Source organism: Anas acuta, chromosome 14, assembly GCF_963932015.1.
Source record: "Anas acuta chromosome 14, bAnaAcu1.1, whole genome shotgun sequence".
Lineage (NCBI taxonomy): Eukaryota > Metazoa > Chordata > Aves > Anseriformes > Anatidae > Anas > Anas acuta.
Window position 1 is genome coordinate 1,346,548 of NC_088992.1, and position 15,051 is coordinate 1,361,598.

At 53.3% G+C, this 15,051-nt stretch overlaps 1 protein-coding gene across 7 annotated transcripts in view; it reads right to left on the minus strand.

Annotated features, from left to right (window-relative positions):
• ARHGAP26 (Rho GTPase activating protein 26) overlaps window positions 1-15,051 on the minus strand; it is a 120,739-nt gene that overhangs the window by 49,710 nt on the left and 55,978 nt on the right. For all 7 annotated transcript variants that reach the window (XR_011101376.1, XM_068698117.1, XM_068698120.1 and 4 more), the window contains 3 exons: window positions 9,176-9,263; window positions 7,979-8,037; window positions 6,886-6,991 (listed from right to left, as the gene is read on the minus strand). Coding sequence is in view for 6 of the 7 variants with exons in the window: in XM_068698117.1 (XP_068554218.1) it covers window positions 6,886-6,991; window positions 7,979-8,037; window positions 9,176-9,263 (253 nt within the window). In the remaining variant the exon portion in view is untranslated. The remainder of the gene's footprint in view (window positions 1-6,885; window positions 6,992-7,978; window positions 8,038-9,175; window positions 9,264-15,051) is intronic.

The following is a 15,051-nucleotide window of genomic DNA, read 5'->3' on the forward strand; positions in this document are numbered from 1 at the left end:
TGCCCATGGCTTTGCCTTCCCAGTCCCCCTCTCCCCTGCCTTTAGCAGGGAGCCAGCTGAAGTCCTGCTGGGTTGGGTTGGGTTTGCTCCCCTCTAAGGAAAAAAAACAAAAAAACAAACCCAACAACAGACGACTGGCTATACTTGCTAATAATGTCAAAGCACTACAACAAAAAGGATTTTTATCGATCTTCATGGGCTTGGCTCCAATTAGGAAGAGGACAATTTAAAAGAGTTGCTCAGAGCTGTAGTTCCAAAACCAGGAAGGAGAAATACAAACCGTGCCCCCTGCGGCACACAGGAACGGGGCTGTGTGGGCCAGGAGCACAGGCCAGGATCAGCGGGCAGCCGAGGTTGGCGCAGACCCCAGGGGTCGTCTGCCCCAGCCCCCAGCCCCAGCACAATGCCCTGAGCAGGCTGTGTGGGACCGTGCCCAGCTGGGTTTGAGCATCTCCCCTGATGGAGACCCCACCGCCTCTCTGGAGGCTCTCGCAGCGCCTGGCCTCCCTCCGGACGGAAAGGCTTTTTTCGTACGTTCAGATGGAATTTCCCACGTTTCAGCTTGCGCCCGCTGCCTTGGCTCCCGTACCACATTCATGAGCTCCTGGCGCTCTTGCCAAGTATGTTGCTGCTTTGCTTTTTTTTTTTTTTTTTTTTTTTTTAATCGTGATCAGTCTAAATTTTCCTTCTTCCTTTCTGTGTGCTGGTTCACACCTTTTGCCATGCCCACCAGGGTATGCAGAGGCAATGCACGCCCCTCCACCAGTACGCACCCCTCGCCCAATGCAAGCAGCAGACGATCGTCCTGGTGCCGCTGTGGCTGGGATGAAGCTCCAGGGCTCGCTCTCTTCGGCACCTCGTCTCAGCCTCTCCCTTGAATCGCCAGCACTGGCCAGAGGCGAGGCAGCGAGCTGCTTCGGATGGGACCCGGGTTATCCCCAAAGGGCAGCGCTTGGCCCAGCCCGGGGCACAGCACGGCGCTCTGGGGCTCATCCCAGCACAAGAGCAAACACAGAAGTTAAACAGAAACAGGCTGGTGGCAAAGAAAGTGCACTGGGCCCATCCTTATTGCAGCGGTGTGACAGAACTTGTGCCTGTTTGTGACCCGTGACAAAACACTCGTGCAGAAGTGCCTGATGTGAAATGGTCCCGGGGCAGGAGGCCCAGCAGCACCAGCAGGAATGGCTCTGGCTCCAGCTCGGCACTGGTGAGCAGCACCCCTGTGCCAGCCCCCCAGGCACCAGGACCCAACGCTTCAAACCAAGGCACAAAGCAAAGGGACAGAACGGGAACAGGAACAAAGGGGAAAAAGGCAAAACCAGGACAGACGGGTCTCAGGCAGGATTCTCCCAGTTTCTGCAAGGGAGAACATGCACATGGGGAGCCACCTTGCAGGTGACCTTCACAGCTTCCTTCACAAGTCCTGCCTTCCGCAACCTACGCAAGTGCCCAAATCCTGTGGGCCACTCAAGTGCTCCAAGTCCTGCTGAGTTCCCAGCCGTGAGGAAGCTGAGCGCTGGTGGGGTCATGAGGGGCTCGGGGCTGGAGGAGCCCAGGCACTGCCCCGGCTGTCGGCAAAGCCCCCGTACAGTGCTGGGCCTGGGGGGCCCTGGCAGCACCACAGCGGGCTCGGGAGCGAGCACGAGGCACCGACAGCACTTCCGAAGTGAGGAAGGGGGAGCAGCGGCGAGGGAGGAACGCTGCTTAGACTTTCCATGCAAGGTCAAGGGAGCTTGCTCGCTATTTTCTTTTGGCAGCCAAATCAGGCGAAGAACATATGAGAGAAGCGTATCTTAAAGGCCTCAGAGGCTAGTGGAAATTTCCAGAATGTCCTGGACAAGAATGACTTACTGGAAGTAATACATAAATCAAGCAAATGAATAGTTACCAGACAGCAGCATAAACAGCTGCCACGGGGATGAAATCAGACCTGCTGTGCCAAGAGGCGTCAGCCTCATCGCCTGCTGCACCTTCGGGGGGAAAACAGGGAAAACAACCAGAGGAAAAGCGCATTTCTGCAGGAAGCAGCTGCCCCGGTGCAGCGCCAGGCGACCCAGAGGTTCCCGAGGCCGCCGGGCACCCAAAGCGCCACGGGGAGCACCGTGCCCGCTGCCAGCGAGCCGGCCCCAGGGGATTCGCATGGGCAGCAGCCAAGGATCGGGCTGCTCTGGCGAACCAAACCAGACACCAGGCTCTGCCTCCAGGGGAGACCCTGGAGGATTTTTTTCTCCCTCTCCTTTGCCAGCGATGTCGTGAGCCCCCTGTCCCACGCTCCTCTCCACGTCCAGCCCTGCGTGTCCTGCTGGTGGGGGCATCACTCGCTGGGTCGCTGGGGCTGCGACCGACAGCAGCCGCCCCGCAAGGCCGGTGGAAAGCATCCACGCTGATAAGTGGGAAATGATTTGTGCTAGAGATAGCAATCACTATCATGTTGGTTAAAACACGTAAAGTAGAAAACAACACCACAGCAGAAACAAGGGGAACTAGTCACTGCTGGCCAGGCCACAGCTGTGAATGATGAAAGATAATTAATTTTCGCTAAATACACGTACACACATTTCTTCTGCAGCCTCCTTAATTGCTTTGACCTTTTGCCAGGAGAGGCACGGGTGCCCGGGGCAGAGGCAGCTCAGCCCCAGGGCCGGGGTACCAGGCGGAGCAGTGATGCACGCAGCGAGCCTAGCGCTGAGGGGGCACCAGCACTGATAGACATGGCTCTGATCACTGCAGTCAGAGCACACGCCTCAGGTGTTGAGTTATGTCCATGCAAAAATATATATATATACCCAAATTCTTGAAAAATAATCGGTGTAAAACCCTCGTGCTCTGCACCCACAGAGCATCCACTCCTCCCGGAGAAGGCACGTGAGAGGAGGACAAGATGGCGGGGCCGCCGCCATGGGTCACTGACAGGACGGGCACCTTCCCGCCACCCGCCTCGGCCCTCGGTGTGGCCACCCCCAGGCTACGCAGCGCTTGAACTCGCTTTAATTATTTGGCAGGGGGAAAAATCAGTTTCATCAGAGCTGGCACAAGCCATCGATAAATGCGCATTCTGAAGCGAAGCGCAGACGTTCCTGGAGATAGGTGCCGGGCCAAGAGGAGATAGCTGCAGCACAACAGCTCCGAGCCGCGTGGAGTTGCTAGGTGACGGCTGGGGACGGCCTGCTGCAGCTCCACGGCCGCCCGGCGCCTCGCCTCCCTCCCTCCTCACCCAGAAAAGGTGACAAAACTCCCCCTTGGAGGCATGGAGAGAGCAGTCCCACGCCACATGGAGCCCAAGGGCCGGGGCTGTGGAGGGCACGCACTGAGCTCGGGCTCCTGCACGCCGAGAGGCTCTGGTCCTGCTCTGGCTGCTGCTGCACCCGGGAGAGAAATAAACACAGATTTCTAGCGTTTTAATTTGAATATTAATGGGGATTTTCCTTTGCTTAATAGCAGTACGTGGCTCTTCCACCTCAGTATCAGCACAGATCAAACCTAGCACCGCACATCAGGCTGCAAAACAAAGAGAGCAGCCGGGGAAGCCGGGCCTGGACCTGCTCCCCCCGGGGCTGCTGCAGCACGGCTCCCACACCGGCACCGGCACCAGGGGGGCTCCTGCTCGCTGCCTCGCACGGGTGGTGGAGGTGTGTGCAAGCAGCTCAAACACAGCGTTGAAACACAGAGGGGAAGCTTTGCTGCACCACACACTTCCCCTAACGTGTGTGCTCGCTCAGTGAACTCACGTGTTTCTTGGCATAAAGTGTTCACGCAGCTTTTTAAAACATCTTTTTTCTTGTTTGTAAACTAGGGGCATCAAGAGCACTCTTCCCAGCCATCTCCTGCAAATACCAAAAGCTCCAAGAAGTGGCAGTGACTAAGCAGTAGTGGCTTGCAACCAAAACAGCAAGAATAAGGAAAAGACAGGTACTGGCTTTGCCTTTTAATTCTTTAAAAGACGTTTGATTCTGGCCTGAGACAAGAGAAACCACACTATTTTTGAGGCCATCCAGAACTATATCAGGTTCATCAGATGCATCCTCAGAAATCCCCTGGAAAGGCTGAGGGGCTGCGGGTGCTCATTGGGACTGCTCTGACTGCACACGGACAGGCTTTTCGGCATGGATCCTTTTGAGAAAACATCAGAACAAGGAGGTCTCCTATGCGTCAGGAACACTAAATCACAGCTGGGTTTATCACAGAAATCCTGACAGGGTGAACGTGGCCCAGGAAGGAAAATTAAAGGTTTCACTTATTTGTGGGTCAAAGATTACCATAATAATAGCAAGTTTCCCTGGAACTGGTGGCTGGAGAGGAGAGGAGGAAATTCGCAGCATGAAGTTACTGGTGGAAGAGCACTGACAGATTGCTCACGCTCCGGTTTTACAGGGGATAACCGCCTGGACACCTCAAGAGGCAGTGCAAACAGGCTCAAAGCTGCAGCAAGAGGTCAGCCTCAATGCGACCAGCCTCATTTTCTCTTTGCACACCCTCCCATGCCTGTCCCTGGGACCTGTCCCCCACCTCCACCTCTCCTCTCCCTGTGAACACCAGCGCAGTGTCTCCCCGTCAGCACAGGGGGGGACGCGGGGGTGCTCGAGCACCTCTTGCCGGATTCCAGTGCCCACTCGAGCACCCACTCGGCGAGGGCCCGGCCACCATGGGAAACCCGCGGCATTTCTGTCAGCACCGCTGCACAAGTGCTCTGCTGCAAGGGAAAAAGTGCACTACTCAGCCACCTCAGAGTGCTTATCCCGGCTGATATTTAATTTGTATTAATAATTGCCAATTCTGAATGTATCGGCTGTGCTAGCATGGTTTTATTACCATTACTCATGGCAGCCCCACGCCAAACAAGCGGCCTGGTTTCCCTTTTCACTCAGCAACAGCGAATGTACAAACCAAAAAAAAAGAGATGTAACACAACATAGGACACATAGGCTCTCTTTCTTTCTCTGTTTGACCAATACAGATTGTGTTCTGTTTTTAGTGTCAGAGATCTCCACAGTAATACTGTGAGAAATACTTTTTTAGCTCATCAGATAAAAATGCAAATCTTGATTATTCATACACTGCTAAAAAAAAAAAAAAAAAAAAAAAACAGAAACAGCTGAGGCAACCCCCTCTGAGAACTGCAGCCCGGCTCGGTGGGGGCAGGAAGGGGCCCTTTGGTTTCACCACGCTGGCTCTGGGCACCCTGTGTGCAGGGACGGGGCAGCCCCCCGAAGCCTGTGCCCCCCTCCGGAGCACCCCTCCCCAGGCAGGTCGCCCACGCCAGGCCCCATCCTGCTGCCATGCTCTCGCTCTCCAAACGGCTTCTGCAGATGTGAAGCTTTATCTCCGGTTAAGATCGAATGCAAGGTCATTAACCCGGCACCGCAGCCGGTACAACAGCAACAAGTCCCGAGCCACGCTGCTCCCACGGCCAGCAAGGTGCTTTGGGGTCGCAGCAGCCCCGGGGCACGCAGGCAGAAGCTGCGGGGTGCGGGAGCAGCGGGTGCGGGACCGATGCAGGAGAGCTGCGGGTGCTGGCCGTTTGTTCGACCTGTCCCTCCAGGAGCAGCACCAAGCTGCAGGGTCTGCCTGTAGGGACACCCCAGCTGCGACCCTACACAAAGCCCCCCCATCTCCACTGCAGACACGTCCAGGAGCACCCCGAGGAGCTCAGCAAGAGCTTTCAGCCCTCCAGCCCCACTGCGACAGAACAGGCTCTTGTTCCAGCGGCTTCCTGCCTTTCTCCGAGATAATTTTTTTCCCATTAAACAACCACTATGAGCTGTTTCTCTTCCCAATATGGCAAGCACCACTACGCTCATTGTTTGTTTGTGTTTTGTTTTAGTTCCTTCCCTACTAAAACAGCTTGAAACCCATTGTATTACCTGCCTCCCCCTCCACATCTCACACTTGAATACCACCAGGTTTTCCTTTAAATGAAAAGCACTTAAGCAGTTACGAGATTCCTTGCACATATTTGGCTGACGGGAGTACCTGGAACTCCCTATTCCTTGGCTTCAGCCTGTAAATGCAGAAGGTTTTGAAACTGAGATCTAAACCAGCTCTTTGGTTTTTAACAGCCTAACCGGGGAGTCCATGGAACAGATACAAACACATGTCATAAGAAAGCATCTGGAGTCGTTTTTAAGCATATTTCAAGTATTGTTTATTATTTTTTTCTCTTCAACAGATAACTTCAGGTTCTCCCAGATTCATTCTAACTGGTTATGCCAATTAACTCATTCACCAAGGTTTCCAAGCCCTGCCTAATCCCTCCTGCTCACACCGCACCGGAGCGAGCGACGAGGGCAGGTGCGACCCCGCAGCCTTGAGGCTGGCACAAACACCTTATGATGCTTTCACTTTTTAAGCACTAATCAAAGGTTTCCATGGTGACCAGCAGGAGCAGGAAGAAGATGGGAAATTATAGGTCAGCTCTATCACTGAGAGCAAAAAATTTATTCAACTCCTTTGCCCTTGAAAAGTTTCAAGGTGACCTAGAAGTATTGATTAACTGAGCTGCACAAAGGCAGAAAACATGCCCCAAGCAGTATCCTATCGCTGCCAAGAAATAACTTCCAGTCCTTTAACACCAGGCTTGATCCGAACCCCAGCGAGGAGCTTCACCCCGACAGCCGAGCCCACCAACACACCACCAGCACCCGCACGGCCCCGCGGTGATGTAGGTCAGCGGGACAGCCCAGCGCCCCTGCCTCCCACGCTGCCCCGGGTACCGATCCCCATCTCACGCACACACAGGTTTCCATTTACTCGTAAACCAGATATGACTCAACACCAAACACACACACACACACACACACACACACACACAAGGAAACTTTTTTTACCACTATTAACTTTCAGAGGAAGTGGAAAATGGAGAGAAAAACATATCAGTCATATACATACTTTGCCAAGTGGTTCATGAGCAAGTGCAGCATCTGCCTGTTTTTCTCCGGGAGCCGATGAACAAGGCTGTGGATCTCTGACACCCTGGATTCCTGATTCTCCAGTTCTGCATTGGAAATAGAAGATGATTTATCCCTGCATCAGGGGGGTTATTACAGAAAAAGGCATGCGGGCACAGAGAGCAACACTGACAGACATCCCAGGGACCCGAGGCTCCCACTCCCTAACTCCAACCTACACCCAGGCACGCTGCGGGTATTCTCCACAGTGTTTTTTCTCTTTACCAACTCCAATCAGTTGTTTGAGAAAGGAAGAAACTAATGGGCTGAAACAATGAGCTGAGAGCAGATGCCAGCCATATGAAAAGCCAGTTGTGATCAGGAAATGGGCTGGCTGTAACCAGAGTGTTCCTCCAGTTTCCAACAATGGGAAGCATCAGCACATTCTCATCCAATGTGTTTCCAAGCACCGTAAGAATGTGCTCAGCACAACGCCCGGAAAGATTTTAGCATCTGGTCTCAGCAGGCTGGTTGGATCTGCAGGTGCTGGCAGACATGCCCCAACGGCCTAAAAACAGGATCCACCGAGGAGTCCCCTGCCCTGACCCCTCTTCAGGAGGCCACCACCGATGTGACCACCGTCCATGGGAGCCTCCTAACCCACCGGTCCTCACCTGTGTGCATCAGGCTGTACCAGCACAGAGCTGCTACCCGACAATTACCTGCTCCCATATTAAAGCATCCTTCTAGAGCAAGGGAAAGCAGCACAGACATCTGAACCGCAACTGATCTAACCACCGGAGGTGTTGTTTGAACAACGGCCTTGCTCATTTTGGCAGCTGATGGTCAGAGAAAGAAATAACTGCACCAGTTAGTGCCATCAGCCAGCTCTCCCCTAGCCCTGCACCGTGTGTTCCCTTTGTACCCAGTAAGTCCCAAACAACACCCTGCCCCTTGCGTCTCCATCCTTAGTCTGCTCTCCAGGATTTAAGAACAAGGGTTCAGTGGGAGAGCAGCAGGGTAGAGGTTATGCTCAGCTGCTTGCAAATTCTGTTCCTCCTTCAGACTGATGCCATAAACATCAACAAACTCACTTGCTGCTTTGATGAAGCTTCTTTGAAACTGGTACATCATGAGTGGCCCCGGAAGCATTCTGGAAGATAAAAAGGTAACACAGACAAAACACAGCTGAGCAACACAATCCGCAAAACTGCAGAAATAAAGCTTTGCCATTGCCATAAAGTCAGCTCTCTTTTTAAAGAGCAGAACTAAGCAATAGCAACTCCAATAAATTCCTCTCATCAGAAGGCATAAGACCTGCTAAAGTACCCTCGGTTTATTCTTCCTCCCTTTTCAGTACCATACCAACTTCATTTTTAATTTTGGCTGTTCTTCGCTAACACTGTAACACAGAGTTTTAGTACAACAGCGAGCCCATGATTTCCAAGTAAGTTTAAAAATAAATTAAAAAGAGAAACAAGCCTAGTCATAAAACTTTAACAGTCTCTGTTCCCATTATATTTCCAATTCTCCCCTCCCACTTGTACATCCTTTCAATGGGACATCTTGGTGCTGGCGAGGTTCTTCATTGCTTTGCAAACAGTTCAAACACTGGAACAAAGGTTGCCAATCAAGCAAAATTATGTAGTGTTTTGTGATTTTCTAGGCTGAGATCCACCAAGCTAATTATACTCATCACCCTAATTGGATTTAGCTTCTCTCGTTCTCTGCATCTCAAAAAAGAAAACCAAACCAACACAGAATAACAGAAAGCAAAAACCTGCAGTCGCGACAGGTAGAAGCATGTTGTGGATAATGAAATGCTGACTGCTGCCAACAAACTAACATTTTTGGAAGATAACCCACAGTGATAATGGCATCGGCTTTCATACAGAAATTATTACTGAAACGAAGCTAAGCACCCAGTTCTGTAACAACTGCTCCTTACAGGAGCACGGTGCTCACTTTCTGCCACACACTCATTAGGCAGAAGCCTACTGCGAAAATCTTCAGCAGAAGCTGAAATCAAGGCAGGGCACGCAAGAATGAGCTTTTTTAATTACGTCTGAATGATATATGCATTTTCCAGAGAGCTCAACGTATTCCCCACATCCTACCCAAACATGCCAGAGGGTCACAGAAAAAGCCAGAATAAATTCTCTAGCAGCAGTTTCTCTTTCGTTTATATCAAAGTGTTTTTGTTGAGTATCAGCAATAGTAGGCAGTAACGTCCCAGATCATTGCTGAGTTTGTCCTGAAGCCTCACGACAGACGAGCCTTTTCTGCCTTACCTCAGGTAAGTTTTCAGTGCACTAGTAATGGTCTTTATCTCCCATTCTGCACAGATCTCAGTTTCTGTTTCAGTGGCTGTTTTTGGATCTAAGGAAAAAGAAAAAAAGAAAAACAGTGAACCAAAGTGATGATAATACCAGCTCACACCACTCCAGCACCAGCAGAATACAGCCAGCTGTGTGGGAAGATCATCACGTCGCATTTTCTTAGCTATTCCAAACCCCAGTGACCACAAGCTGTTCCCCAGCAGACACTTCTGCAAGGAAGCAGAATTCGTCACCAGAGATGGGACACACTCACTTGCATGAGACACAACAAAAAAAACAGGAAAAAAAAAGAAAAGAAAAACAAAACATTAACCATGAGCAACGAGCCTGGCAGCTGGACTGAAAGCGTGACACCAAACAGGGTGCAGGAGGGCTGGGGTGGTCAATGACAGCAGTGACAGCAGTGCACAAACACGACACGGACCAAGACAACCGCAGATCACCCCAGGACTCAGCAGAAAAGTCACAGTCTCGAGTGGGCTGCAAGGCATCGCTACAGCCTGCACGGACACGGGCACGCAGCAGAAATGGTGGTGGCACGGCCTTTAGGGTGGCAGTGAGGCTCCTGGGCCCCGGTGGGACAGAGCGGGTGGCAAGGGCAGGTACCGGTGGGCAGGGCCAGGGGCTAAGTTTGTTCTCCTGCCCAAGGAGAGCTCCTGGAGGTGGCAGGGAGGCTGTGGAAGGCCGAGCCACACGCCTGCAGTGTGGATTCACAGCTGCCTTTCATTTGGATGGGGAGGAGGCAGCGGGGTGGCCGCACGCAGCGCCTTGGCACGGCTGCTGCCCGGGTGCTGTGGGGCTTGGGATGCTCCCGTCGCCTCGTCCGCAGCCCCTGGGGTGCTCTCATGCCACCCCCGAGGTACGTGGGGAGCAGCCAGACCACATTGCTGCAGTGGTGTGAGCAGGGAGAGCACGGAGACACCCGGCCGGTCTGCGCGGGGCAGGGCGGCAGCAGCCGGGGCTGGGCGCGGCAGCGTTGTGCTGCGGTTTGTTTATTCACCTCTGGCCTCTTGATGTCATCCTATTCTGCTCCTGCATCCTCTCCGCAGCAGCAGGCTGTTTCTTGCCATCTTTGGTTTTTTCCAGCACCTGATTCACCCTCCTCCACCCCGCAGCTGCCCGCAGGCCCCGCGGCATCTCCCTGCTGCGAGGAGAGCCCGGCACCAACAGGGAGCGACCCTCGAGCCGCCTCCACCAACATCACCAAGCACCACAGCACTGCAGAGACCCAGCCACAGGCTCAGCCTGCAAAAAGCCTCCTAGTGCTTGTGAGGAAGGGCTCTGAGCTACAGGTGATGGGCACGCACCGCGGCATCGCCGCCTGCCAGGGCACTTCTCAGGTCCTTGTTTCTACCGCCGAGCTGAGGAGAGGGCTGAGCTGAGCTGCTGCCTCGCTCAGCCTGCCTCTGCAGTTTGAATTCCCAGCCCTCCACAGCTGCGTTAGATGAAAACATGAATGGATGACAAAATGTTTCCTGGCCATAACCAGTTCCGTGTGATAGCTTCGGCTTTGACAAGCAGCAGCAAAGGATACCCAAGAGAGGCAGGAGCTACGTTACGGGATGCTGATGTTGGCGATGCTCAGCTGGTCCCAGCAGCTCCCTGAGGCCACCTCCAGCCAAGGCTGAGCAGATGCTGCATCCCAGCCTGCCGAGCCCTCCAGCATCCACGAACCAGCACCTACTGCCCAATGGTGCTGCTGGGAGCACTGGACCCCCAGCCTCGGAGCTGGTGAACCACGCATCCCCACGAGCCAGGACCAGAAGTGGTCTCTTTTTATTCCTCCTTCTTTAAGGAGGACTGACTGGAAGCCAAGCTCCCTGCCCACAAAACCGGGTCAGTCAGGAGGTTTCACCTCCATCTCACCAGCCGTGCACACCCTCGCACCTTTACCCAGCCCTGCAGGGCACTGCGGACCCGTAACGCCACCGGTGCCCCAGTGGGGCTGGGAGCGGTGCCAGCAGCCCCCGGCAGGCTGCAGGAAGGGCTGCCCCAGCCTCTGCAGAGGAGCGTGTCCGTGCTTCCAGAGTGACGGCTGCTCTTGGCAGCACGAGGCTGTTCTGGGCCTCCCTCTGCTCGGAGGGAGCCTCCGGAGCGTCTCTATTTTTATTGTCGAATACTGCAGCATTCTTTTCTCCATCTCCTCCGGGGCCTTTCCTTCCTTTCTGCATTTTTCCCCTCCTATCTCCCCTTTTTAAAATTCCTTTAAAGAAATCAAAAAAACGTGCAGCTGCTCCGCACGGTGTAAATACGAGGCTCTGGCCTAACAGCGTGTTCTTTCCAAACGCCGACCTGAACCAACCGCTGTGGAAAGTCTGCTCGCAGGAATCTGCGCTTTTCTGCTTCTCCCTGTTTTTTGCAAAACCACCAAACCAGATCAGGAAGCCAGACTTGTTTGCACAAAGTTCCAGAGCGAGATCAATAAGGCACTATTTTTACTGATTTCTGAGAAAACACCGTAGTGCTCTGACAATGAGCGAGCCTGTAGGAGAGCAGCGACCGCTCCCTTCTCCGGCACCTCCACCCACGGCCGGGCCCAGGCTCCACGGGCTGTGGGAGCCCCGGCGGCCACGCTTGGGTGGCTGCTTGGTGACCAGTGGGAAGCACCACAGCGAGGGGTGACACTGGTCTGGAGTCCTTGCTGATGACTAGGCACAGTCAGCTCAGAAATCACCACGAGGTCTACACCAACAGGCCCGGCCACGGGGACCTCGCACACACACGTGAAGGCTCAGGGTATCGAGACCGAAAACCTGAAGGAGGCAGGAGCAGGACACGAACACGTCACATCCATAGGCATAAACGCCTCGTTTCCGCCCTGCTTTGATGCTGCCTCATGAATTCTCTTTGCTAACACAGCCCTGCACCTTGCAGCCCTGGAGGTCTTGGCTGCAAGCACGCAGCTCCAGGCGAGCAGGACCCAGAAAGGTGCACGGCAGGAGCCCACTCCCACCAAGAGCACTGGGAAACCTCTCCAGACCTCAGGAGAAACAAGAGCAGGCCCTTTCCGTGATATGAAACCACAAAACCAACCGTCAGAGACTGAGCAGGAGGCAGGGAGGCACTACAGATACAGCTACCGAGGCCAAGTGCTGATGCTGGATGCAGCCGCCAGCACCATCTGGTCCCGTGGCTTCAGCTCAGTGGGTATTTTTCTCTTCACAGACACGTATAATGTGCTTTTGAATTTTAAAGCAATAGGTAAACATAGTGTAATTTTAAAACTAATTAAAAGAATGCACTGAATAAGAGTTAGGATTTCCCTCAGGGCAAAGGGTTTATTTTAATTAAAAAAAGCATCAAGAGGAGCACTTGAAAAGTAAACATTTAAGAAATGTATATTCACACTAAGGTCACGTGTCTCACATTAATCACGCAAATGAATACTATCCTTCCTCGTCAATGCCAAGGCAACTTCCCATTGCACTACCTTTTTAAGGAAGCAATTTTAACAGATTAAAGATAAGCCTGGTATCGGGAAACAAAATAAAAAATAGAACCAAAAAACCACAACTTTCTAATAGCAAGGTCTTCGCTGAAGTTGAGCAAACAACTCAACACAGGATGTCTTTTGAAAAACTCATCCAGGAGTTTCCAAACATGATTCACGAAACAGTAGGTGAAATTCTGTGGTTGGTCTCGTGCAAAGGCTGAGGGCTGATAATCAGCCCTCCCTGACCCTCAGGTTTATGAGTCGGCAACAGTCAGCTCCGTGGGTTACACATGCAGCATCTGTCTCCCAAGCTAGAGAGGGATGCGGCCAGCACCAGAAGCTAACTGCTGGCTCTACAAAAGGAGATTTCCACATGAGCTGGTATAAATGTGCAATAGTGCCCATAAAACAGCCAACAGGCCAAATTCAGTTTTAACCCTGGAGTTGCTTATTGCTGTAAATTACTAATCTGATGTCTCTGAGCAGATACAGAAAAGGATAAAGCAAAGAGAGTGAAAAATTAACTTCCCTAAGCCTTTATTCCAGCAGAGTCTGGCTGGAAGGGCCACCCGCCACCGCAGCCACCCCCAGTGGCCCCAGCTCCAAAAGCGCCCCATTGAGCCCTGTCCCTGCCTGGAGCCCGTTTTTAAGGAATTTCTTCATCTATTTCCTGGGGATGGAGAAAGCTGCTGCCGTAGGACAGCTGGTTTCAATTCCTCACCAATTTCTCCATGGCAAGAGGAACTGCCTGGAGCACAACCTCATCACCCAGCCGTAATTCTCACCCACACTTGGGTGGCTGGAGAGGTTTCCAAAACAGCCGTAGGACCCCCTCGATCCCAGCAGCTACGACCTGTCGGAAGCCTCACTCACCACCCCGTGCTGCTGCGCACTGGGAGCAGCGAGGAGACCAGGCCAGACGCCGTCACGCTCTGCTTATCCCAGCGCCGAGCCACAGCAGCAGCTCTGCGTGCTGGGAGCTGCTGTCCTGTGCGCCCACACTTCAGCCATAAACCCGTCCACGGGAGCTCCAACTGACAAACTTTATTTATTTGCTGGGTTTTGTCCTCAGTTTGACAGCAGATGGTGATGGTGAAGGTTGGAGAAAGGCAGCTCACCCTGCCGCAGCTGCCCTGCGTCTCGCAGCTCCCGGTGGGACGCACACCTCCCCAATTCCCCCGGGTCTCAGCGAGGACCAAGAGCTTTGCCCAAGCCCCCGAGCTGTGCTGCAGCTCACCCCGCAGCTCAGCCCTGCGCCGTGCTGACCTCCTGCAAAGCGCCTCGTGCCAAGGGCAGTGTCGCTTACATCAGCCGCTGCTCGCTGAAACCTGATCCTTTTGCCATTTAAACTGTATGTGAATCACTAACGCTGCCCACATTCATTTCTAAATATAAGGGAAACCTGAAGTTGCAAGCAAAATTTGGCTTCGCAGTTCACATGGGCTTGAGGCAAACACGAGCGTTTACACAGAGCGGTGCCGCTGCCTTCAGCTCCTCGAGGGACAGGAGAGAACAAAAGGGGGATGACAGCTGATGCGCCTCAGTGTGACACTTGCTTCACAAACCACCTGAGGGCTGCCACTGTGTGAAGGTGATTTAATTGCCGGTGATTCGGAGAAAGACAGGGAGACCTGGGTTTGCAGAGTCCCAGCGACCGATAGCAGGGGACATCCCCAAAAGGGGTCGCACTTCGGACACCCACCGGGCACGCACCCGCCTCTCGTCAGCCCTCCAGCACCGCCAGCTAACGAAGACATGCCAGGACAAAGAGAAACCACTGCCTATATATCACCGCCTTATGAGACACGAGGTCGACAGCTGAGTGGCTTCAGTCGCTGAGCAGATAATGGGTGCTGGACGGGGTCCAAAATTCTGAATCCCTCCCAGCTCCGGAGAGCTCTTAAACCAAGCAAGTTTTGCCATCTGTCACAGCCCACAGCCTCCAAGCAGAACCCACACAGCCGCCAGGCTGTGACCCATGGGGTGAATTATGCCCGTGTGAGAAGAAAAAAGGTCGAGGTGCTCTGCTGGCCCCGGAGCTGTTACACACTGGCGTGAGAGCCACGAGCAGAGGAGCTGGCAGGTCAGACCTGCCCACATTACGGGCACCCGGCCCCCAGCCTATTTTTATCAGTGGGCAGCAATGCTCTTTAAGTGATGCTCTAACGCAATAGTGCCAAATGTGTGTGCCATGGCTTATCTGCTGTACTGGCGTGGCTAGCAGGACATATTCACATGCTCCAGAGCCTATGCCAAACTTCTACTAATAGAAGAAAAAGAGGCAGTCGCTAGCTCTTGTGACTGCAGCTAACTTTCCAAATGCCAGAGCGTAACTGATGCAGACATGTCCCCTTGCGTCAGGCAGGAGCCAGGGACTGTGATTTAGAGCCTTACC